General features: G+C 37.3%; 1 protein-coding gene across 1 annotated transcript; it reads left to right on the forward strand.

Moving 5' to 3' along the window:
* LOC139698654 (UDP-glucosyltransferase 2-like) lies at positions 1–25,245 on the forward strand. Its single transcript, XM_071597512.1, has 5 exons — positions 1–52; positions 16,257–17,106; positions 18,128–18,353; positions 20,575–20,794; positions 24,330–25,245. Exons 2-5 carry the CDS (start codon positions 16,261–16,263, stop codon positions 24,631–24,633), a joined length of 1,596 nt encoding a protein of 531 aa, XP_071453613.1. The 5' UTR covers positions 1–52; positions 16,257–16,260; the 3' UTR covers positions 24,634–25,245.
* Positions 25,246–26,896: the final 1,651 nt, after the last annotated feature.

The raw sequence follows: 26,896 nt of genomic DNA on the forward strand, positions 1-26,896 counted from the left end.
GTCCTTCGCTCGGAGAACATCGCTAAGGCTGAAGGGGGAATACGGCAAGGAGGTAAGAAGTGGAGATAGACGCAAACCTTTCCCGTTATCCCGATCGCTCCCGTGCTTCGCTCCATCGTTCCGTGAATGACTTCTACGGTTTGCGTAAGGCGTTCTAACGTGTCTTCGCCCAAAAGTTTTATAAGAGCCTTTATATTCGTGCTAACTCCTGTCAGCGCAGTCACCATACTATTGGAGGTAAATTCTTCAAGGGCTTTGCGACAGTGCAACTTTTCCCTTCATTGAAACACGTGCATTCCTCCGCACTGGAATTTGTTTTCTTCTGAGTGACGGCGAAGAAAGCTACGGTTCTGTTCTCTTTACAATTTCCCATTGCTTATTTCTATGTCTAATCGTATTTTTGTTCCGCTTCTTTCCCGGGTTTGTTTTCATCTTGTCCCTCAGTGTACCTCTGTCACCTTCATCCAGCCTCCGGTGAGTACCCATGTTTCTGCCATCAATCATATCCCAGTTATTTAAGTCAGCCATCCTTTCTTGACCGGATAGCTACCATAAAAACGTCTGAGCATCCAAAATACTTGGGATGTTCAAACATTTTTTTAAACGGGTCGAAACTTAAGTCATGCAAGCCCTTGTACTTAGTGTGTAATATACATTTATGGGAAGGACGTTTGTGGGTGCCTAAGTTCCAAGGTGCCCTTTAAATAACTAACGCGCTACCCATTAAATCGAATCAAAAACAGAATCAGGGTGAGTCCCCTCCGTCGCTACGCTATGATGCAATCTAAGAAAATATCTAAATATGGTGGTAATGTTTAATAGTTACCTTCTAATCGTAGAAAACAAAATTTTAATTTAATTCTGGCACGCAAAAGCCTTCCGATCAGAAAGACCACACCAATACGAAAGAGAAAGGAACGCTTTTCAAACGCGCGCACTGATACTAATTATGGCACAGTGGCCTTGGCGTGTAAGTTCAGTATTTATCATTTGTTTTGCCATAAAACTTTAGTTCTAATTAACAGTTCCATATCTGCTTTCCCTGAGAACAATAGACAGACATAATAATTTTTGGGTTACGTTACCAGATAGGATGATTAGAAACTTGAGCATCGTCTTCCACCGAAGCTTATCTGAAGACCCACAGCTTGAAAAAGCATAACCCAAGTAAAGCATTATGAGGAAATAACCAAACAAGGGTCATCATACCCCTAGATTTTCCTTTGGGATCAAATATTCAACCCATAGAATATTTAACAGCAGTGATGTGACGTTAGACAAACTATTTTTCTTTGTGATTCAAAATGAACACTACCAAAAAGTTTGAAGCTGGCCACAAATGGCTTTCTTAAAACATAATTTTGAATACGTCAATATTTGATGTGATTCTTGCTGAAAATCTTGATATGACGATAGATAATTGGGGATGGATTCATTAAATCAGGTGCCAAGATAAGAGTTAATGAGTGATTTAGATAAACTTCAGGTGCGGACTTTTGGCAAAATCGAAGTCATTATGGTTCGTTAAGTGTTATCCTCTACTATATTGCATTGGATTATTCATTGGGAATTAAAATTCAGTAATTTTCACAGAATTTTAGGGGAAACTAACGGTCTACAAACATTGCTTAGTTGATTATTTAGCATTCATCCAAAAACAGACAAGTGTTTGCTTTTTAACATCAAGATAATAAAGTAACAATCGCCCACACCTAAGCCCTAGATAGAGGAAAACTAACTTAGGCGGGAATCGAAACTGCAACCTCAGGTGAGGACTTCAGCCCGATACCAACGCATCGATAAGGAGAGTTGTGGTACCAGATCAAAATGAAATCATTGTAAATCTATTTAAAGATGCGTCCGTTTCGTTCTTAAGGTGTACAATGGGCTGAATAATTCATCTTGGGTTATCTTGGGTTCAATGATGGAATCAGTCGAAAGTTTTACAGGAAGCTGGCCACTTCAACTGTTTTTGAAATCGAAATTTTACGATCACAGCACCAACGTATCTTTCTCTCACTGAAGGAAATGAATAAACGCATCCTTTCACCTTTGTCCTCGTGCGAGGAGATTCCGAATTCGATGATTGAGTTCGTTGTCAGTAAGCTAGCTGTCTGCCTGCCCGCTTCAGTCCAGATCGTCCCAACCAATAAAGTCGGGTCCACGATGTGATACACTCATCCATCCTTTGACTCTAGCCAAGATTGATCGAGCGATTGTGGGACGATTGGGTCATGGTCGCGTAGAGACCGGCGCCGAACTCGGGGGCGAACTCGTGTTCACAGTCGTCATCTACTTAAACTTTCAACGTGTCAGTATGTCACATCGAGGGTGGCCGGATCAAAAATTATAATCTGGAGATCAGGCGTGTCAAAATTAAATTTTTTGGCATTCATTATTGGGTTTAGAGATAATCGCACTAACAAATATTAAGAACGAAAAATTACAATAAGAATATTTTTGTTCATATTTAATCAAATAATAATCACGAAAATATTAGTGTATTTTCACTTGCGCGCTTTGAAACCTCCACGAAGTTTTCTAATGCATAGTTTTAGCTTGTATTGCCAGTTACATGCTGAGTTGTGGGTGCTTCGACAACGTTGCACATTTCTGTTGTCGTGTCATTATTGACGTACTCGTACTAGAAACGCCAGGCCACCTTACTCGCTTTAATGTCAATATTCAATATTTGTTCACTCAGTACAGGTGTATCCCGATACCTACTTGGGTGGAATGTGGAAGGCATTTCAAGTGTAGCATGGCGTCCGTCAGATGGAGCATTATAAACTGTGTGTGGCCCCTTGGCACCTTTCGTCAAGAGATGACTAATACCGAATAATAATGACGTTAGCTGCTGGCCGCCTCCCCTAAGAAATAACAACACTCGTTCTATCCCACAAAAGTGTATGCCCGAAGCCCTGAAAAGGGAGCATCACACAGATTTTGAAGTATTCATTATGGACTTTCGGATATTCGTACTATCAAATGTAAAGAAGGATGAATATTTTTGAGAGATGGTTGAGGCCGGTACTTCGTGGAAATTCATTTGTAACGCACGAAAAAAGAATCAAAGACTTTGCGTTTCCACAGGACATGGAATTCGTTTCCTGTGGATACGCAAAGTCTTTGATTCTTTCTTCGTGCGTTACAAGAAGGATGAACTTTAACAATACTGTATAAATTCGAGCCGTAACTCACTAATTTTTTTTCGAAACATTGAAAAGGGGTATTTTTCGCGTTCTATCTCAGATTTTTTAAAAGAGATATTTCGTAAATTTAATATATCAAATGGGGTATAATATCTCGAAAATGTCTGTCTGCCCCATACACAACTTTCATTCTCGGAGTCAGCTGGAAGGAAATTTAGATATTCTTCGGGCGAGAGAATTCAATTTTTTTCGAACGGTCTGATATCCGACCTATGATGACATCGTCGGAAGAATATTATGTCATATCCCAGTTGCCACAAAAAACAGTTTGTGACCAATTAGAGTGCACTTGAATTTTCCATAATCTATAGGCAGTCGCCGAGACGCGCTCCGATAATTTGGGAAAGATGAAAAAATTCCCCGTGTTTCGTTAGCATTCAGTGGCTGGCAGGCGCTTGTGATGGGATAGTTTTACTCTGGAAGGACAAAGTGCCTGGCAGCCATTGAATATTAACTGAACGAACGTTTTCAACTTTTCGCAATCCTCGATACGCCTGTGATTACCTCATCATAATCAGTATTTCAATCCTAGGATTGGTTTACTGCAGCCCTCCATTCTACTCTATTGAATGTCAATGCCCTCAATCCTTGATACCTCCTCTGTTTTACGTCATTCTTAAATTGTCCTATGTACTCTTGGTCTTCCTCGTGGAATCTTCCCTTCTATTTTTCTTTCTATTATACGTATTCCCAATCAATCCATTGTGCCTTAATGTGTGTCCAATCCATCTATTTCTTCTTTGCCGTAGGGTTCTCCATATGGTCCTATCCTCTTCTGCTCTTCTATATACTTCCTTGTTTTTTCTGTCCATTTAATCTTCACCTACAGATACTTAAATACGACCATACATACATTTTAAATTTTGGCGTTTGATAAACCGAATATTGGGGAATTACATACCAATTCTTTTACCGAAATTTTCCTATCAATCTCAAATGAGAAAAAATGAGCTATGATTTGATTAGCCCAAATATAGTGAATTAAGTCAACTCAAACGAAGAGTTTTATCATTAATTTCAGACGAGCCCACTTTAAGAGCTTTATAGACAAATTTAAAATTAAAAAATGAATTAATTATCAACAGCTACGACGGATGATCTTGTACTATTTTGTACTTAACCAAGATTACAAAATAATGTTTAGACTGCGTAATCTTACAGAAAGAAAAAACAGAACTTAGTGAAGAACTTACTGGAACGTACTGTTTTTGTCCAGTGTTTTCCAAATAAGATAGGCACCAAGAAAAATCATAAGACCACTGTTAACTTGGGAAGTTCAGAGATATATTTCGATTTTCATTCTGGATTTTCCGGTAGGCAGTTCGAAAACCCATTAGCCTATCACATAACTCATATTTGTACATGATTTCGTACACATTCAGATAGATCGAAATGATACAAGAGTCAAGGTGATCGGTTAATGGAGGCGAGATTTGTCGAGGTAAACGTAAATCAAGTTTTCCTACGCTCACTTCTGCTTTCCATTTGCAGAGGAATGAAATTTTCAAGGCACCTTGAATAATTAATCTATCCTAGAGACATTTGAACCGGTTAGAAAGTCATCACAGTTGTATCTGTAACACCATGATAATTATTCGTAGCGGAACAATGTATCAGTTCATTCGATTCCATTAAAATTGCGCACACCAATGGAATAGGCTACGCAGTATTTAAATTGCAATTAACATTATCGACGTCGACATCGTGTTGTATACTTAGATTTAAAAACAACAATTCCTTGATTCCACGATTTAGGCTAGCACTAGAGGGGGCCCAAAGGAGTAGAGAGAAACTTGACATTTTCAAAGGATCTTAATTGCAAATGAGCCTACATAAAGAAGCCTAAATACGTGCCCGGTTAAGGTGGGGAAACTTTCATTACCCATCTGTATTTTCCAACATTTCGGCGATAGTTAAAATCTGTGTGAAGCTATAACAATCATAGCGTTTAAAAACAGTAAATAAGAGACTTTTACAATAGAACATGGCGTCGTAAATGGTGGAAGGGTTCGAAGTAGTAGCTTGAATTTTTAAGACTCCCGCGATGAGCTCATAGCGCGCCCGTGACACGTGTTAGCGAGATCCATATTGCAAGAATACAAGATTGTTGTCTGATAAGTGGTTCGAATCATCCACCTTCGAGAAGACCGGCATGCTATCCGGAGGATGTCCTTCAGTCGCGTATGACTTTTGCTGGGAAGGGAGGCGGCTTGCCATTTTATTACTTATTCTTACATTGTATGGGTCCTGGGTTAACCTTACATCAGATTATTAATTGAATTATTTCAGCCACTGCTATTAAGAAATAGTTTGAACAATTCTTGATAATTAGAAAAAAACATTTCTCAAATGCCCATTAATGAAACAGTGGCTTCAAAATTATTTAATCATTTATCAACTTGATCAAATTTTTTCGAAATATTTATTTCATTCAACTTTTGAAAAAAATTGTTATCACTAAAATAAGATAAACACGGCATTTATGGTGGTGCACTTTTCTGGGGACAGGTAATTGGAGTAATTTGCAATTGTGGTTAAATAATCCTTCCTCAAACAACAAGTATACGTACATGTATACGTGGTTTTTTCTATTTTAAAAGATGCTTGTTTTTTATAATAATGATAGCGATGGCGATTATGTAATATGGGGAAGGAGAGGGAGGATTAATATCTTAGAGAAGAAGTAAAAAAACAACCTTAAATTGCCTTGATTAATTTAAGAACGACCTTCCACCGACCTAATCAACAGTGTAATCGATTACTTTGGGTGAATCACATACTCGTACAATCAAAAATGTCTGAGTTCACATTAAAAACTTTAATTTTGTTTTAGCTTGATCCCGGTGGAGGAATGGCGACAAATCTATTTGCAAATAAAGGGTTCCGAGTTCTAATCCCAGGTGAGGAGAATGATTTTAATGTTGTGATAGTCTCGGTATTTCTGTGCAAATTAGTTGGTGACTACTCTTTAACAATAACAAAAAACAATTTTTATTGCTCTGGGAGCAAAGTCCCTTGGAGCAGAATACATGTTACATGAGGTTTTGAAACCTATGGAGTGAAACAGGTTTACATAATGCATAGAATAAGGTAATTAAACCAGTCACAAAACACAATTTAACATCATTTGAACAAAACATATAGTACAATACATACATACAAATACAAAGAACAATAGTTAAATATTTAACCTGATAGAACAGTAATACGGTCATTTTGGTAGTGAGGTAGACAGATATTCAAGTAACCGTCGCAGAATTCGCCACAGTTCTTTGAAAACTTAGCAAACTTTTGGTTATTTTAAATCTTAAGTCAATCAAATAACAAAAAGGATTGCGCCTGGGAAATCAAGACAAGTATAAACCCCTTTTACACCTTGAGTTACTCCAACGTACTCTCCATGCTCTCAAGCCTCAGTGAGCGAGCCTTTAAGTATCCAATGCACGAAGACTTATCCTCAGCACCATTTTTTCTCCCTGCTATTTTGATAGGTAATAATCAATAAAGTCTATGACAAAGGTGACGTAGAAAGTTTGAAATGTACGCCTTTTGGATTTGATAAAGAGATTATGAAATCTTTCCCAATCGATCTCGATTTTTTTTTATTTTCAATTCTCGACGCTTCGGGAGAGCGATGACCTCCAATGTAATCTTCCTCAGACGGCGAAATTCCTCTCAGATTCGGTGGAAAAGTAACGTTACGAGGCCTGGGCCACACAAAATTTTCCATCATTTTCTCTCGACGCCAAATTTTCTTTCCGTGCCTCTTTGAAAAGGCCCAAATTGGCATCTTGTAGCGAAACGGTTTCCTTTGGGAGTGCCGAGGGCACCGAATGGCGTAAGAAACTAGGGGCGAGGAATGTTGCGTGTGAAACGGACGGTTAAAATGCGAATAATTGTATTTTATTTCCCACCGGCATCCGTCTCAAGGAGTGGTTGTTTTTTTACAAAATATTTTAACGTGGATAGAGTTACGCTGGCTCACAATCAAACGAATCTGTATGTAGCTCTGAATAACTTCATCGAGGTGATGGAGAGAATGGATTCGAGGGTGAATTACTGAAAAACAAAAGTAGTCGAAAAGAATGTAAAGCAGTAATGTATAGCGAGGGCTAATAGCGTTTAAAACCTCTAAGAGGTGAGACCACTTTCATTTATATGATAGAAAATAAAGTATAATTATTTCAGATAAATAATTTTAATATTAGGTAAATAATTTTGGAACTTGTTGTTTGTATGTTTGGCGGGTCCCTGGCTTAGGAGGAATCCTAGTAAACCCTGAAAAAGTTAGTACTTGTGTATCGCGAAGGTCACTGTTTTAGGATAAAACACACCTGAGTGATTGAGTGAATGAGCGTAAGCGTGCGTGCATCTGTTTTATTACTTTGTACTCATCTGTGCGATTGGCCGGTTACTGCCATAGGAGAGATCCTTGTAAACCCTGAGTGTGTGATTGTAAATACGATTCGAAAAGGTCTAACACACCCAACTGATTGAGTGATTGCTTATTTACGTGAGTCCGTCCTATTTTGTTACATCTGTATTGTTACTTGGCATTCATTTGTATGATTGGCGGGTCACTGCCGTATGAGGGATCCTTGTAAACCCTGAGTGTGTGTGTAAATGCGATTCACAAAGGTCTAACACAGAGTGATTGAGTGATTACTTGTTCACGTAAATCCGTTCTGTTTCGCTACATTTGTTTTATAATTTGGCTTGCATCTGTGCGACTGGAGGGTCACTGTCACAGGAGAGATCTTTGCAAACCCTGAGTGTGTGTGTGAATGTGATTTACGGGAGTGCTGTTATTCCTTAACACACCCTAGGGATAGAGAGGCTGTAAGTTTGTTTTAATTTTTATTTTTTATTCATTTTGACTTTTTAGTGTGTGATTCAGGTATACGCGGGTCACTTTTTCAAAACCACATCCAAGTGATCTATTGTGTTCCCTGTCCCACCCCTTACTTGTAACTTTGTTTTTTCCCACCTCCTTTCAACTTTGTGCCAATCAAGTTTACGGTCTCGGCTATCCCGTTTTCATCTCCTTACTATTCTATTCCCTGCCAATTTTCTCATTACCTCATAACTCCTTACAACAACATTTTCCATCGCCTGCTTCTCATAGTTCGTTCTTGGCCTTCCTCTGCAATTCTTGCCCCTCCGTCTGCCCTTCAATTATCGTCTTTAGTCATCCATCTTGCTCCAGGATATGTCCAATTACTTTCCCTCTCCTTATTGTGAGAGTCCTCAAAAGAATTTCTCTCTTCAATCACTCTTCGAAGTACATTGTTACCTTCTCATTCATTTCAGTTTCAGCATCCTTCCGTGTCACCACATTTCCACCGCCTGAGATCTTCTTTCATCGCCCAAGTCTCAGAAGCCTCCGCAGAAAACTAAACTTCCTTGCTTAGCTCCGTTTTTTCTGACAAGTGTATACGATTTCACTTGTTTTTTCAACGAATTTTATCGCCGAATTTTCACCGAGGTTTGCTGTGATAGTACTCTAAGTTTCTCTGCGATGAAAAATCATGGCTGGTGATGCTGCGTAGATAACGATAGTTCAATACGAGAGAGAGAAGATCGAGGATTCACTTTGTCAGAGACAGTTATGTAACTTCCGCTTCCAATTGTGTCAGTTATGGTAGAGACACCTAAAAGATGGCATGCCTCATTCTCTAGTTAAAATGAATATATATTAATTTTAACTTAACTAATCAATGACCCATAAAACATTATTAAATAGCATTTTGGTATTAGCTTTAAGTTTAAATACTAATTTTAAATAGCTATTAGTGTATATTGGAATTAAGATTAAAATCCATTTCTCACTCAAAGAACTAGTGCTCAGGGCGAATTAAGATGAAATTGATCAAGTTGCCAAGGACAACGACAGCGCACACTCGCCAGACTAGGGCGTGCGAGAATACTAGTGATATCAAACGACCTCCAGCGTGGTCGCCGGCTGAAATTAATGTCTCCTTGCCTCTTCCCCTTGTCTTTCGTGTTGAAGGAGAGAATTTCATCCTGTAAAAACTGAAGAGACGTCGCATTTTGAATCGATTCCATTAATTGTCATCTGATACTTTTGAGAAAGAAGAACGAATAAAGACGTTAATCTACGACGCATGTTCACTCGACTTATGTAAATGAACATATAATAATTATGAGATTGATTAAAAATAAAATAAATTAATTAAAACTATTGATATAAATTTTTGTCAAAAGCTGAAGCCCACTATAAATCTCATAATTATTACATGTTCATTTACATAAGTCAAGAGCACATACGTAGTAGATTCACGTCTATATTCGTTCTGCTTCGCGTTTTGATCAGTTTTACAATTTAAATTATCACTTCTTTTTCACAGGTGCGTTTAACTTTCATCCTTTTTTCATGAATTTTACGTCCAAATTCCTTCCCTTACTTCCACTCATTTTTTCACTAGGTCTAAGCTATTATTATTATTATTGGTAATCTACCGGTTATGGCATGTTTTGGATGGACACAGGCTACGCAACGGTCCAACAATTATTCCCATGCCTCTCCTAAGATAACACAGCGTTCAATCCGACAATGCAAAAATACCCCCCTTCGATTCCCCATGGCATACTCCTCTCTTCATTCTGTTCAACATACCCATCACCTATCCTTTTCCTACTCTTCCTCCTTTCTTAATGTACTCGGCCAGACATCGAGGGATCCGGTTTCGAATCCCAGTCAAGGCGAATGATTTTTACACTTTAGAATTGTTGCACTGTAATCCTTTCGCCAATCATCTCATCAGTTAACTAAATCGCGGCAGCGTCAATTTTAATTATCTGGTTCGTTTTTCAAAACTGCATTCAAGTATAAAAATCCTCTAAAATAATGTCAAATGTAATATAAAATACTTAAGCACAGAGTCAGTGTGAAAATTTGAAGTGAAACGGGTTAGCACAAATTTATTTTCATTGGAAACCTACGCTTGAGCGAACTACGGCGACTTCTGCTCTAATTCTAAACTATTAGCCTTGGTATTTCTTGAATTTTCTGATTATGGGAATTTCGGAAACTCTGAGTAACGGGACCATTTGCTTCCACGATGCGCTGTAAACCCCCCGAGGCAACCGGAACCTAACTCGCATATTTCTGCGGTAAATATGATCTCAGCTGTGTCAAAACTGGTTAGGCATTAGGAAGCATCTTTTAGGTGCCAGAATGTTTGGCGCCCAATGAAAAGGCAGCTTGAGTTTGGACACCCTACGCAGTAACATAGCCGTAGCTAAGCTTGTAGTCGCATGTAGCTAAGAATAAGGAACAAACAGATGATGTCCGAATGTAAATATTATGATATTTAAGATGGCTTGTGCAAATATTTGTTTGAAGCTGCAAAACCACGTAATTCTGAGTTCACTTTACAGTACATTCGGCAGTCTTTTATTAAAGTTTTAGGATATGCTTTATGTCGCTACACTTTTTGAGTCCTAAGTTCGGGGGTCTAAATAGGTGCCTAAATTTGCGCCCTCTCGCTGCCTAACGAGTTTGAACACCCTTCAAGATGGTATCCACCCTGAATCGAGCGATTTAGACGCCTAAAGAAAGATCTCGGGAGTAGAGCGTTCTTAAAATCATGGGATGGAAGTGATGGAGAATATGTGGAAATGAGTCAGTCAAAGGTGCAGAAGTTTCTTTGCCTTAAAATTAGTTGAGGTTGGCAGCAGGGGTTTGAGAAAAATAATTACAAAACTTACGATGCCACGTCGCAAAATAATAACGGCATGCGTTTCGGAGTTGGTAGTTATCGTATGTTTTGTGACTGAAATTGAAGTAGTACGAGTTATTTCTTTGCTTCCTACCAAACTAGTCATGTACGTGTCAATCTTTTGAGAAGGAAACAAAATTTCACAAGAAAATTTTGCTTGCCTGGCACCTGGATGTCTATCCTAAAACGTTAATACTACGTTAATAATACGTTAATAAACGTGCGTCATGACTACTGTATCGTCGTATAACATTGTTATAATATAATGCATGATGTATTGTAGAATGTGAATGTGAATGTATTAAAGTAAATGTGTAATTTAACATTTTCCGACCGCGGTAGGGTCATGCTCGTGTAAAAATTAGTCTGGTGTGTATTCACCCCCTGCCACACACCCTAGCAGTGGCTTGTAAGGTAGACAAAATTTTAAAAAATATATAATTTATACTGCTTCTACACACTCGTGCATTCCACTTCCATTGCGTCAAAAACCATGAATAGTTTCTGGACTTTTCGGTTATCGCACAGATTATCTATACAAATCTATTTTGTGTTTTTGAGCTATTTCAAACGAGAAAACCTATAAAAACACTCATTCGTGATTCCGGAAATCGCAGTCACAACAATTACTTCAGGTAATTAAGTTTATCATGGTTTGAAATATTATGTTGGTAGGTATACGTAGTAAAAGAATGCTAAACGCAAAGCCTACCTAAAGTTTATTTTAACTATAAAACTAACTAAGCCTCTGTAACTTGTGGGCAGTTCGGTATTCTGTTGGTGACATGTTAATGTAGTAAAATATTTATGACAATGGTGTGTGTTTGCAAATCATTTTGTGTTTCGGCCTTCTTTCAGGTTATATTAAATTTTTCGGCGGAAATAAGTAATATGTAAATCATCGGTGGGCCTTCGACAATTTGTCCTTCCGGCGAACTTCGAATTTTATCCATGGCACGAAACTTAACGCCTTGCTCGTGATCGAAAGGCCCCAAGCTCTTGTAGCACATCCTCCATGTAGCCGAGGCAATGTGAAATAATACATACCTTTTACTTTTTCATTTAGGTTGCCATTTGTTAGCGAGGAAGTCAATTTTCTATCGTATTATTCGTAAATTTCCTTTGCATGAGCATTCGACAATATTTTATACGACTGTGAATACATTTCCTCGACTACGTTCTGAATGTGAGATTGGGGATGAAAGGCACTCAATATGCCAGCAGTCAAATGTTTCCCATTTCTTTTTCTCCGATACGTTGATCCTGCAGGTGAAGAACTCCCAAAGTAGGAAGGGGAAATGTGATAAAAGGTAACAGAGAAATTTTATCTTTCGCTTGTTAGGCCTCATTTAGAATATGGTGCTAGTATATGTGATCCTCTTGAATTTGGATTAATTGCCGAATTGGAGCTCGTGCAGCGTAGAGGAGGACCCCTTGGCACCTTTCTTTAATAGAGTAGATTAATTCCGACGCTGGGTTGGTCCCTCCACCATTCCCCATCCCCTGAATATCCTATCCGCACCAAATTAGCCACAAACCCCCGATGAACCCAAATGTTGGTCGCCGAGCCTAATTACAAGTACCATTACAAACGTGCAGGATTAAGGGCACGAGGGAACATGAAGTGAATGACCGTGATCTACGAAGAAAAATTTGAAGGAGTCCATTCGAATACGTAAACTGTTACCGCGACTGGGTTATGAACCATGAACCTTGAAACATGACGTAATATTCCACCACCACGCCCGATTGAACTTAGGCTAAGAATTTTACTTATTAGATGCCGTCTGGAAGCCTAACCTAAGCCAGCAGTTAATACATGTCCTGTAGTCGTAACTCCCTTCTTCAAACTCAAAAGCGTTCACTCTTTCGGACCGGTCGTACCTTTTATGATGGTATTTGAGTTTCGTCCGCAGTCCGACGAATGAAGAGGGACAAGTGGGACATAACGGTGGAGTGGAAGGGGGCGATAAGGTCAGCGACCTCGCCCAGAGCGTGCTTCGTACTTGTACCGCGCATAAATACATCAGACGCTTTTATGAGAGCTGCCTCTAAATACGCTGCCGCGCGGATAGGCCGCCTGCCAAGGATCCACCTAACCGTATTTACAATTGTATCATTGTCGTGTGAGAGACGCATGGGTGTCCCCCGAAGTTTTTACATGCATCGAAGGGATGAGCGTAGACCGAAGGCTTCCGAATGCAGAAGAATTACACCCCGCAACCTTACTTCCGAGGGGTTATTCCCTAGCGGCTAACGTTCAATGTAATTCCATGAAAACTATCCTTCAGTTGAAACAAAAGGCATTAGCATCAAGGTGGGATTGACTTTGGGAACTCTCAGACCCGTAGTTGTTCATCCGCTCCAGCTAAGTGCGAGTATTACGAATACTCGTATTATGTATCTTTAAATTTATTGCCATTCTCAGGAATAGGTAACTGGTCAATAAGGCGCACAAACAGCTTTGTAATGGCATTAAATATTCCCCCACAAAATTAAGTCCTAGTTTCAAAGTATGCGCAGCTTGGAATCACTCGTTGCTTTTTCAATTATCTTCTTAGAACTTATTGACTATATCCACGAGAAAATTTTCCCAGTTAATGCTCTCCTTATTATGGGCGGGAACTCATACACATACGGCAACTGACTCGCGATGACACTTGCTCTAATGGTTGAAATTGTAGTACAATGGCAAATATAGCATTATATTTTACACTCAGGCGATGTCGCTGAGCAGAAGACAGCCTCAGAGATAGCGCAGCAAGTGTTTGTAATGTCGTAACTAACTCGTGGCATTGAACCTACAGTGTGGGGGACCTTCTCCTTGGCGCGCTGATGTCGCTCGACGTAATATCGAGCTTCCTCGCTGCCAACCACAGCAGTTAGCATTCATTAAAATTGTACATATTAGGAAACATTATCTCAACCCGACATTCTTAATCGATGCAAATCTTCACTAATTACTATCGACTTGTGACAGCGATTGAAAAAAAAAGTCAGAGATCAGTGAGAAAAACGCTCGCAAATTGTTATCCATGGAATTCTTGATTTATGAATTATTCACATCCCTTATGACACACTCGAAAAAATCATTATCCAGGAGGCCTCGATTTTCGACCAAAGCATAAGTCTCATCCGCGGTAACTTAAGTGGCTATAACACTCAACTGAAAAATGAGGGATCCAGGTTCCAATCTCGCACAAGGAGAATGATTTTCCCACCGTGAAATTTTTCGAATTTGGGCGCATATCAGTAGTTGACTCCGTTAAACTTATTGTTGCATCTATTCCCTTTATTTCTACGAAACCATATCTTTTGACGATACTTTTAAATCGAATTTTGCATGATGTGTTTCAACACAGAACCAAGGATTAAAAATGGGAGTGTTTACAATTTATCCAACCGATATGACCCAGACGTTTTCGTTTTCAACCCTTTCTCATATCCGTGATAGAGCTCCTCCCTGTGGGCAGTACAAACTTCTTGGGAAGAAGTTATTGCATCAGACTGAAGAATGATGGATCAATTTAAATCAATATCAAGTTAAACTTTAAATTTCATCCAAGAGAAACTTTTTTTAAATATTGAACCAAATGCATGATAGATGATCAATGTTATATAATATTTTCTGTTCCTATTATTTAACTTAAACAGATCAATATCAGGAGTGGGCCTTATAAACTGTTGGGCTTGAATGAGGAACCTGTGCATAAAAAGTATGGTTGTCTTGATGAGTGAGATTTAGAGCTCAGTGTGCCAACTTCACACATCAGAGTATGAAGGTTAATTCCTTCCCCTGTGCTGCTTCACTTTCCCAGGAGGCTCTAATACCCACAATCACACAACTGAAAGCTGTGGATGTAGGGGGTACTCAATTTCATAGAATCCTCTAATTTGCAGCCAAATACTTGGCCCGCTAGGCTACCATGCCCTTGGGTCTTTTGAGGAACATCTCATGTTATATCAGGTTAAATGTTTCCTGCAGTCTACTTATGCAAATAAAGGTGAAATTATATATTTGATTCCATAAATGTAGCTAAGAAATGTTAGTAAAATAATCATTAATGGGCATCCTTAGGCTGAATTAAAATTAAGATAAGCAGTAAACTATTGCTATACAATATATGGCATCTTAATCATGGGAAAAATTAATTATTGATTCTTACCAGTAATGCAAAACTAAACCAAATAACAACTGTCTAATGCTGACTTTTTCAGCAGTTCCTCAGTGCCCAGCAATTTCCCATAAAGACAGCAAGGAAGGGTTACAATTTTAAAATACATAATCTGATAGAACTTGATAAATGCAGAGCCATAACCATCTGCAACGTCTACGTAAATTTAAATATCATATAAAGCCAAAATGGTGCCTCTAAAAAATTATGATATCTGAACTTATGTTTAAATTCCTAGATATGTGCGGTACATATTATCCTCACTCCTGAAGAAAAGCTATTGATTACAAAGATGAATACATGAGTGTGAGCCAAAGTTGTGGATTCCTTATTTGAATTTTTGTAAGAGGAAAATGAGCCAAAAGGGAAACAAAGCAACCTCAATTTGCTGTAGGAATTAGGATGTACAACTTAAGTAAAAAACAATAAATAATTTGAGGCTAAAGTTTAATACTGATATATTTAAAAAAAATTAGAATGTATCGTCCTTAATCCTTGCAGTTAAAACCTCAGTTAGTATGATGCCTATGAGACAGATGTGAGGTTTCACTTGCTGGGTTTCTTTTAAGCACTCCAGAAACAATAAAAGCAAAAGCATTTAAACAGTAAAGCTCTGGGAAGCACTTATTTATTTAATCAGGAATTCACATCCAAGTAAACTATATTTAAATAGCACAGTTTGCCTCAGCATGCATCTCTACACTAAACACAGGAATTTAGCATGATTGGAGTTTGGAGAATGATTAAGTATGAGTTTATTTGTAATAAAGTAATTTTACTGACATAGATGAGCTAGAGTTAAACGGTGCAGGTATCCAAAAGTTGCTGCTCCTGACCCCTGAGGGTCAGGAGCAGCAACTTTTGGATACCTGCTTTGGGTTGTTTCATCTTTCAAGATTTTAATTCCAAAAAGTATCAAAGGCTCCTGAAATGAACCTACTCCCAATACCCCAATAATGATTTTTACATCAAAATATCCCTTGCTATAGCTTAAGCTTTTGTATACTTTTGTTTATGTCAACAATTTAGGATTTTGCAAAATATTGATATAATGCACATGAGTAGTGTTCAGTAATGACTATTTTCCTAATTTTAGATCCACTGAATCCAGTTTTTTATCTTTTCAGAGCCATGGCCAGAAAAGGAGCATGCTGTATCAGCCAATTATGTATCTTCACAGTAGTAATTCTTTTGCACCAAACTCATGAGATCCAATCAGCTAAGATTCTAGGAATGTTCCCTCTGTCTGCCGCTAGTCATAATAATATCTTCAGTGCTCTCACCAAAGAACTAGCTGTCCGAGGACATCATTTAACCATTATCACACCTCATCCCATCAAGAATCCTCCAGCCAACTATACTCAAATTGATGTGTCAAAGGTTGTAGGTCCACATTTCAGTAAATTTGGCAATATAGGCATCATGAAAATGGTGGAAGCATACGTAAAACTCCTAAACATAACCACGAGTATTTGCAATGATGTACTGTCAATGCCTGAGATGAAGAAACTTATGGACCCAAAGGAAATGGGTGTGAATTTTGATTTAATGCTCATCAGCCATTTCTTCTCTGAATGTTTCTACCCATATGCTCACATATATGATGTTCCTGTGATAACCATTTCCCCAGCAGGATCCTTTCCAACAACAGATGGCATGTTTGGTAACATAGCTCTTCCTTCTTTTGTGCCCAATTCATTCTTCTCCTTCGCAGACAGAATGAACTTTGTTGAAAGAACTATCAACTTAATGAGTGTTTTAGGTGTGAACTTTTACATGAATTTCTTCATATATCCTGGCCACGAAAAGGTTGCAAGAGTCTATTTTGGAGACATTCCACCACTTACTGAGATAATGAAACGAACAAGTTTGATCCTACTCAACAATCATTTCACTTATAATTATCCTCGTCCATTGACTCCAAACATGATTGAAGTTGGAGGTATTCATCTCAAGTCTCCAAATCCACTGCCAAAGGTAATTAACAATAGGAAAATAAGGCATTCACTCATTGCCAATAACTTATGTCATATGATTTCAATTTTTTAAGAAGAGACAATGAAGTTTCCACTATCTGAAAATACATTTAGATGTACATTAAATGAAGAACACAATGTATATTTCCATTGTTCTTGAAGAACAGTGGAAATATATACTGTGTTCAAGCTTAAAATTAAGTCTTTGGAAAATTAAAAACTCATTTAATAAGTACATTTAGATGATTTAAGATAAAAAAATATGCATTTTTACAATAAAAAACATGCCAAATATAGAGTCCTAAACTCAGCCCAATGAAGGGGTGTCAAATTTTCTCACAATTCTCTTCAGGATGTATCTACTTTTAATCCAATATTTCTGCAATTGATGAGGAGGAAATACATATATAATGTATGATACTTCAAAGTAAAGATTTTCATACTCCTTAATTCATTCGCGATCCCCTTAAATTCATTTCTGCCTCTTAGCAAAAATTTTAAAGGAATAGATAGAAGTAATACAGAATAAAAATTCACTTAAGTCACAATTCAAAGCAAATCTAACCTGTAATAGATTGCATAGCAATCTACTCAGTTGATAACAGGGTGGGTTTCCAGCAAGAAGTGGAAGTAATACTTCAAATTCTAGAATCTATTAAAGATACGTTTTTAAATTAAAAGGATAACTTTGCAGATTCAACATAGGGAAAATTTCTATTTTCATATTTTTGTCATGTTTCTCAATGTATCATTTATTATATGATTTATGTATCTCAAAGTTTCTTGAGCAAACTAGTACTTATGTGAATGTGTTGAAAAACCTATCTGACCTAAATGTTTCAATCACATTGATATTGTAACCAGATACTAATAGTCCTCTGTGGAATCTAATACTCAACATGATCACTAGCCCTCATTGTGCCATCCATGCCCACAAAGGGAAATGTCTCCCATAGCATTATTTCATTAAAAACTTCACATAAATGGAAAATTTCTCTATAAGGCACACCATTCATTCACAGGACCTCCAGAAATTCATGGATGAGGCAAAACATGGTGTAATATATTTTAGCATGGGATCAAACCTGAAGAGTTCAACCTTTCCTGTACAAATAAGGGATGCCTTGATGCAAGTGTTCTCTGAACTGAAGCAGCGAGTTCTCATGAAATATGAGGGCGAAGGACCAATACCAGGGCAACCACCCAATGTGAAGCTGGAGAAGTGGCTCCCTCAAACTGATCTCTTGGGTAAATATACCAAATGCTTCATTTGGAAGACAGGAAATATTATATAACTATGCATTTCAGAGGGGAATATAAGTATACATACCATATTTTCCCATCAATAACGTGCACCCAGAACTTTGTAGTTATCATAAATTGTATAGATACCGCACGCCCAGGGCTTCATAGTTATCTTGAACGTGTATAGATGCCTTGAATCTGTGTACGCATATTTATATATGGGCGTAAAAATTATATGTAGTGTGTGTAACAATACTTCTATATCAGTTGTGTGTATGTAAAAATACGTCTATGTTTGGGTGTTTCAATTTTCATTACATAACGCGCATTGTCATTTTTTCGATCATCTGAACATTTCTGTGTAGATAATGCATATGTAATTGATGGGAAAACACGGCAAATAATTTTTATGGAGGGATATTGGGTACATAGAATTTTCATTTTGAATCACATGAAATCTAGGAAGTTGGTACAGAAATTTCATAATGCATACGATTACATTTATAATTTGGATGAAGATGAAATTACACTCCACACAAGATAAAAAATTAAATCCAGGCAGTCAGTCAATTTGGAATATATCAAGCTATACTTTTCCTCAATTTATCTTTTTGAAAATATTTAGGCAAACCTGACTTATTCCCAATTGGTCTCTTAAACCTCCAATAGCTCTTGAACTTTGCAATTTTTAAATAATTGAAACATCTAAATACCTAATTAGCTATATTTTTATTTTGGGTATTGTATAACCATTTTTTGATGTATTTCATGGAATTAAGGCTGATAAAATAATACTGTGATTTTAAGAAATATGAACCTCATTACCTGTGAATTACATGATTGTGAAATATCTCTGTAAAAATAACCCTCTGGTCTTATGACCTACACAACTATTCTACAACTCATGGAAACACTCCCTCAACTCTTTATTAAAGAGGCTAAAAGTTTCTTAGACATATTCATCCAGGTAAATATCATCAAATCTTGCCCTTTTAAATATAATTTTATACTACTTAAATGACGGAAGATAAAGAGAATGCCTAGGGAATACATATATGATCAGATATGTAATTCCTTATCTTCATGATGTGAGTTATTATCACAATTTATCAATCCAAGGATTAGTTTATAGCAGCTCCCTAAACTGACCTGCTTCCTGCCAATCTCTCCATTCTCTCATGACCCCCTGCAATAACATTTGCCATTACTTTCTTCTGATGCGCGAAGTTCACCCAAGACCTTTCTCTCTGCAATTCTTCCCCTCCATGCTCCCTTCAATTATGGTCATCAGATAGTTTTCATACCACAGGATGTGACCTCCATGGGCTTTCCTTTCTCATCCATCCTTAATTGCACGAATGACCTTAGCTTCTGATCACCTCCCCTAAAACTACTACTATTTTGCTTACTATATCCCTATTCTTTCTTCTGCCTCACATAATCCTGCAGCCTGAGGTGCAAAACCCTTCCACTTGCTCTAGTTTTTCTTTCCTTAGTTTCAGAGATTATTTCCTTACTTCAACTGAACATAGCATGCATATGTAATCATTATTGCTTTTAACATGATGACACAATGATAAAGGAATTCTCAGAGCTATCCTTCAATTTCTGTGGTATGTATTCCAAAACAACACAATTATTGGTACTACCAAATATTATTGGAGCTAATTAGCAAGATCCATTGTCACCACTTATGAAAAAGAGGAAATTTGTTTAATAGATAACAACAGAGATAATGAGAAAATAAGAACTATGAATGCAACAATGCCACCCACAAGGTTTTTTTCAAAGCTAATATTCCTGAATGGGAATGCACTGTGGCCAGTATGTATGTCGTTGCAGTTACTGAATGTACTCAATGACAAATTTCAACATATCAATGTTGGCACTGGATTACAATTGCCACCAGGATTGTGTGTTAGTCATTACTTTTGAAATGTTTCCCTACTATTCATATGAGGTATGATTCTAAAAAATTCATCATGAACATGAAACATTATGCCTAAATTAGCACTGGGCAGGAATGAACCATCAGTACCCTTGAATTAGCTCTAGACCTCAGTCATTTATTTTTTAAAAAGTATGGTTCACTAATGGAAAAGTGAATGAATAATAAGTATTCACAAAGTAGAAGATTATTATTGTGCAGAGTGGATGACAATATTGGTTCTTGTTACTAATTTTAGTTCTGTATTGATCACGTGTCTTATTTTTATCTTTCCAGCTCATCCAAATATGAAGTTATTCATCACACATGGTGGCCTGCTCAGCTTCCAAGAGGCAGTGGCAAGGAGTGTGCCTTTGATTGGAATCCCATTTTATGGTGACCAAGAACTAAACATGCAGAAAGTAACAAAGTTGGGAGTTGGTCTCCAAGTACCCTACACTGAATTGACAAAAGACAAACTTCTGAAAGCCATCAAGGAAATTCTTGGTGATGCAAGGTAAGAGAAAAAAATGTAATTTTCCTTTTTGGGTACTGTCAGGTGATGTTGTAAAGTTGATACTTTCAATGACAATTACCTAGTTCTTACCAATTCTGTTTCATTTAATTTCATGAGAACTTTTGGTTCCAGTAAGGTGCAAATGCTTCCAGATAATATTTTTTACTCAAACTGGATAATTTTTTTGAAATCTAAAAGCACTGCATAGTCAAGATTAATTGGCAGACTTGAAACAAAATCTAGAAGGAAAATTCAAGTAGCTTACGCATTTGATAACTACTTCCAATTAATGATGTTTCAGTTAATCCTATTTTCTGAATTGTGATGTGTATGAAAAATAATATATTGAAATTATAAAAACTATTTTAAGTTAGCTCAGTAAAGAAATTCTGACAAGTTATTGTTTTTTGTAATCTGCCATCTTCAGGACCCAGAAATCAGCATTAAAATAGTGATCTTTTGTGTCAAAGAATCATAACTTAAAGTTCAAAAATTAACAACAATTGAATCCAGCTCAAGAGATAACCATGTGTAATATGAAAAGTAGTATGTGCATGTTCTTGTCTTTGCCTCCTTTCTTTTCCCTCTTTCTGAAGACTCTGCCCTCTGACCTGCCAGCGTAGCTATGTAATCACTTTAGAGAATGACAAAGGTCCTGCATTGTCTCAACTCATATTTGCAAACTTTGCATACTAAATGTGGCCCATGGTTAAAAGAGATGAAGTACATTAAATATTTTACTAGCCTAATTCCTACAAAAATTATACCAAAAGCTAATTGAGTAAATGAGGGGGAAATCCAGTCCATCAAATTAATTTATCCTTTTTTATACCAACTCAATATTACTTGACAGAAGCATATACATATTAGTGGGCAGAAATGAAGAGCGATAAGAAAAAAATAGTAATTTTAGCATGCATGAAATTATATTTTAGAGCTTTAACTATTATAAGCAGTATTCTACTTAGTAGGATAGATTTTTGATGGGACTTGGCATTACATAGCATTATACATACTTATAATTCCAAACTTACATAACAAAAAAACCTTATACTTCACAGTACATGATCATTTGCTTGCCTGGTATATATGTGGTGTGAAATCCTTTCGGATCTTCCACCAGGTTAGTGTCCCCATATCTGCCAATGCTTCAATCATTAACTCGGACATCATCCTCAGGGCTTCTGTTTCAGAAGCCCTGAGGATGGAGAGACTAACCCGGTGGAAGACCTGAGATGATATCACTCATAGTACATACATGTCACAATAAATTATTCTTTAGCTCTGCTTGCTTTCTACTTCCCTTAATTTCACAAAAGATTCCTATTCTTTTCCTCCCTTTGCCTTGCTTTCTCAGCATTCTCCCCTCTGTTACAGTCTTCAACATACCTCTGCTTCTCAGTATCTCTTGCATCCATTCATCCTGCCTTCTTTGAATTTATCACAAGAAATTTCTCCTTCCCATACCATGCCAAGAACTTCTTCATTTGTTCACTTTCCATCCATTTCATTTTTTTTTCATGATACTGGCATATTACAAGCCTCCAATCTAGACTTATCCCCATGCCTCAACATCTAACTTTCTGAGCACTACAAAACTTTTATCCAAATTAAAGTTTTTGTGAGTATTTTTTGTACACCTTTAAATCTGTGTCTTTCACTAACTCCTGTCTTTTTGTAAATGCTTTTTACCCATTACAATTATTCTTTTATTCTATTTCAACATATTTATTTATTCTAATTCTTGTTTTATTATGCCCCTACTAATCTTCAAATCTTCTTCCCAAACACTTCCTAAACCAGTGAGCTGTTCTACCCATTCCAGCTCATTATCCCCAACATTAATGTTTACCTCAGGCTTCCTATTTCTTGAGAATCTCATTACTTTCATTTTAGTATAATTGATTCTTATCACAAACCTATCACACTGATTCTGTAAGGTTCCAAGTAATGATTAATACCGATTGGCTGACAAAATTACCCATAATTCCAGCTCTTATATTAAAAAAAAGTCTCAAATTACAAATATTTGGGAATAATTATTGGCATTCCTTATAGATTTGATAGTCAATTCAAAAAATTATAAGTCGATTAAGGACGACTTAAAATCAAATTTATCAGGCACAAGATCTCATACCAGTTAATATGCAGAAAATATTATTCATGAAGAATCATTATTCTGCCATGGTGTAACAGATGGGGTAGCACATAACTGTTCCTTTCCCTGGGCCAGCTATGGTTTCCCAGGAAGATCTGGTACCCAATAAATCGCACTGCTTGGATGGAGCTGAGGTTGCCCAGAGAGGTTTACCCAGGAATCAAACCCAGGCCTTCCAGTCAGTAGTCCAACGCTCGACCCCTGGACTACCACGAGCCCCCATATACCAGTTGATGTCTCTTTTAGTTCCTTGCCTAATACTGCCATCCGAACTGAAGTTTGAAAGGTGTGCAGGTTCCTCATCTATCTCTCCAGTCTACAACAGTCTGCAAAATGCTCATTCATTATGCCTTCTCATAATCTACAAAGCATACAAATACATCCTAGTTGTACTCTGTGTTCCTTTTAACAAGTGACCTCATTACTGTAATTGTTTCACATGTGCCTCTCCCCTTTTGGAACCCAAACTTTTTTCTCCTTAGTACTAACTTGCCCTGCTTTCCATCCTCTTATTGATGACACAGAAAAACCACTTTAGCTGCATGTGAAATAAAACTGATTGTTTTGTAGTTTTCACATATCACGTAGGCTGCATTTACTTTTTTTGGGGAAGGAACTAACACTGATAAGACAAAATCTTCTGGGCAGATTTCTTCCTCAAAAATGAATTTATCCAGAAAAGCATTTCCTAACATGTTTTACTAAACCTTTAAGTAGTTTCATGGGAATGTTTTACCACCACTGTCTTATTTGATTTCAATTTTCTCAATATTCTTTCTGTCTCGACATTGAGTAAGCCTGTGACTAAGCTACTTTCATGTACATCATATTCTCTTTCTACATCTAAACTGGCTGATCTATTTTCTTTACTACATAGTTCCTCCATTTATTCCTTCCATTACTCTTAAATCTTCCCTGGTTCAAATAATAATTTTCTTGACATATCTTTAATTGTATGTTTGGATATTTCCTCCTTCCTCATACTTCCTTACAGGACTTTCACCTTGTTGTAAAGTGCACCAATTCCACCATTCCATTTTAAAATGTCCATATCCTGGCACTGTCTTCCTACATGTTCCTTTCTTTCTCACCTCAGTTTATTATTTATAAGAAATTTCTTTAGAAAAATTTATAACCCAATATTGCTTTCCTTTAATAGGGACCTATGTATGCTTTCAAGGACTTTATATCATAAAAGAAATTTCATATGAGATTAATTTATTAGATCAGAATCTGTAAAAAAGATAATTTTACTTTTAAAAAGACTTTTTATTACCTTGAGCATACTGCACTATCATAATTTGATTAAGTAGCATTAATATGGGTAAATATATATGTGAGGTAATTATTATTACTTATGAAAGTATTTTGCTACAGCTATCAAAATAAGATGAGATTGCTGTCAGCTCAAGCAATGGACCAACCTGAGCATCCCTTGCAGAGAGCTGCTTTTTGGACTGAATATGTCATAAGACACAAAGGGGCCAAGCATATACAACCGGCATCATTGGAACTTGGATGGTGCCAGCTCTACATGGTGGATGCTATTTCAGTGCTTGTGTCCATACCTATCATTCTACTGTTAGGACTATATTATGTAATGGCAAAATGTTGTTGCAGAAGGAAAACTTCTGCCAAGAATGTTCCTTCAAAATCCAAAGCCAAAGATAAAAGACAATGAAGCTAAAATACGAAGAAGGCATTAACGTTTGTTTGCCCAAATTTTATAAAACTTACAAATAAAGGATTAAAAGGTGATTATAGGTAGATCAACCTCCAAGACTGATAAAACTACATAACACTAATGCATGGGATCAGTAATATTTTAACGATATAGTATCTGGTTGTCAAATGAAAAGAAATACATTTCGTACAAATTTACTAAAAAATTAGAAAATATATCCACAAATTTTTTTCTTCGTGAAAATATCTCAGGTAATCAAAATAAGGTCATGTATTAAAAAAATTGTTGGGAAAAGTAATATAAAATTTCATTTGCTGAACTCTTCAATTAATAATTCAAGTAAATTTTTGTTGTTTTATTCAAGTAAATACATAGTTAAGCTGGTCCCTCCCCTATGATCCCCTTTATTTTTTTAAGTAATAAAAAACTGAAGCACAGGGTGCAGCAGAGTAACTTCCTTTTTTCAAAACCAAACCCCTTTAAAAAAAGGAAGTTATGTTGCTGCATCCTGTATTATAGCATTGCAATCACCATTCTCGTCAAGAGTTTTAATAAATTATGAACAAGAAACTTGTATTCCTGCTCTGTACATTTTATCATATTTAATTGGAAACCGGGGATCGAGATGGTGCGGGGGCTAACGTACTGGCTTCCCACCCTGAGGGCGCGGGTTCAAATCCCGGCGGTGTTGAATATTTTTCAGAGGTATCTCGATCCCTACGTGAGGTGCTTTGTGGAGGGCACTTTGGGTGAGTACGCCGTCCGTCGGATGGGACGTTAAGCCGCGGACCCCTTGGCGCCTTTCGTAAAGAGTAGGCTAATGCCGACGCCGGGTTTCTCTCCACCCTTCATCCTTTCCTGTCCTTCCCCTATGGCGCAAATGACCTTAGCTGTCGGTCGCCTCCCCTCAAAACTACTACTACTTAATTGGAAACCTTACTAAATGTTGCGAATTGCTGTATTATTTGTTAATTTTTTTGTGATTCAAAGACAATAAAACTGTTGATTATTTTAATCCCTTTCTATTTTTAAAGTGTGACAAAGAAGTTTATAGTTTCTTGCTGCACGTAGCACCTAGTTACCCACTTTTTTAATCTGAAAATATATTCATGCAACTTTAATTATTTCCAGTTCATACATTACAGTAATAATATCTAGATTGCTCTTGAAAAGGCAATTTTAAAATTTTGAGGCACTATATGATTGATAAAATGGTTGTTTTAGGATTAACATATCAAATTAAATATATGGACAAGAGACAAGACAAGAGACAAGAGCCATAAGGAAGAAACTTCTCTTGTTGGTACTCCTTCCTTGTCAATCCATTTAACACTTCTACATTCCATTTCCTAACCCGGCGCCCTTGCCTTATCCTTTCGAAACGAACGCTACACTTCATAACAAACTAAATTGTGATCAGAGCCTGCCCTCACCTTCGGGAAACAGTGCGAATCGATTACGCTGTTCCTAAGTCTGTGCTCAACCAGAATTAACTGACTGATAACTTTCTGAGTAACCTGAAATTTTTCATGTATACCTACGTCTTTTGTGGTGTCTAAACCAAATGTTGGTGATCATTAACCCCTGTCTACTGCAGAACTCGCAATTGCTCGCCCCACACGATCATTCCTCGTACCTAAACTGTAATCCCCCACCTCATGACATTCTCCTCCTCCACTTAACGTCGCATTCCAAACTTCCATCTCTATCAAATTTTTTCCCTGAAGAAAAACACGCGATTATGCCCCATAACTGTTCGTATACCCTATCGACTTCTTCCTCCTTGGTTGATTGGTGGCATAAATACCTGTACAATGACAAAGTTCGTCGGTTCTGCTGTTACCTCTACTATTAATAAATCCTCTGCTTGCTCTAAGTTGACTACGCTTCTTCCCACCGTTTTATTCAATATTTTGGCAACCCCTCCTTGGCTTTCGTCCCCTTCGCTTTATATTACTCTATAATTATCACTCCAATAATCCCCGCCATCCTGCGATCTCCCCTCGCATAGTCATAAAATATATATATATATATTTCTTCTTTCCTCTCGCTTTATATTCTCTAATTTGCCTGTACTCAACATTGCCCTAATGTTCTAAGTTCCTATTATAACTAATTTGGTCTTCTTCTTCTGCGCCTTCTCTTCTGCTGCTTCGGTTTTCTCTTGCTAGGGTTTCGTGAGATGACGACCGCGGAAGCCTTGCCTCTCCCGCTGCTGGGCAGGACCCACGGCCGATTGGGCCGAGTTCCGTAGTTGTCA

The sequence above is a fragment of the Hetaerina americana genome, unplaced genomic scaffold, assembly GCF_022747635.1.
Source record: "Hetaerina americana unplaced genomic scaffold, ioHetAmer1.1.p SCAF_9, whole genome shotgun sequence".
Classification (NCBI taxonomy): Eukaryota; Metazoa; Arthropoda; class Insecta; order Odonata; family Calopterygidae; genus Hetaerina; species Hetaerina americana.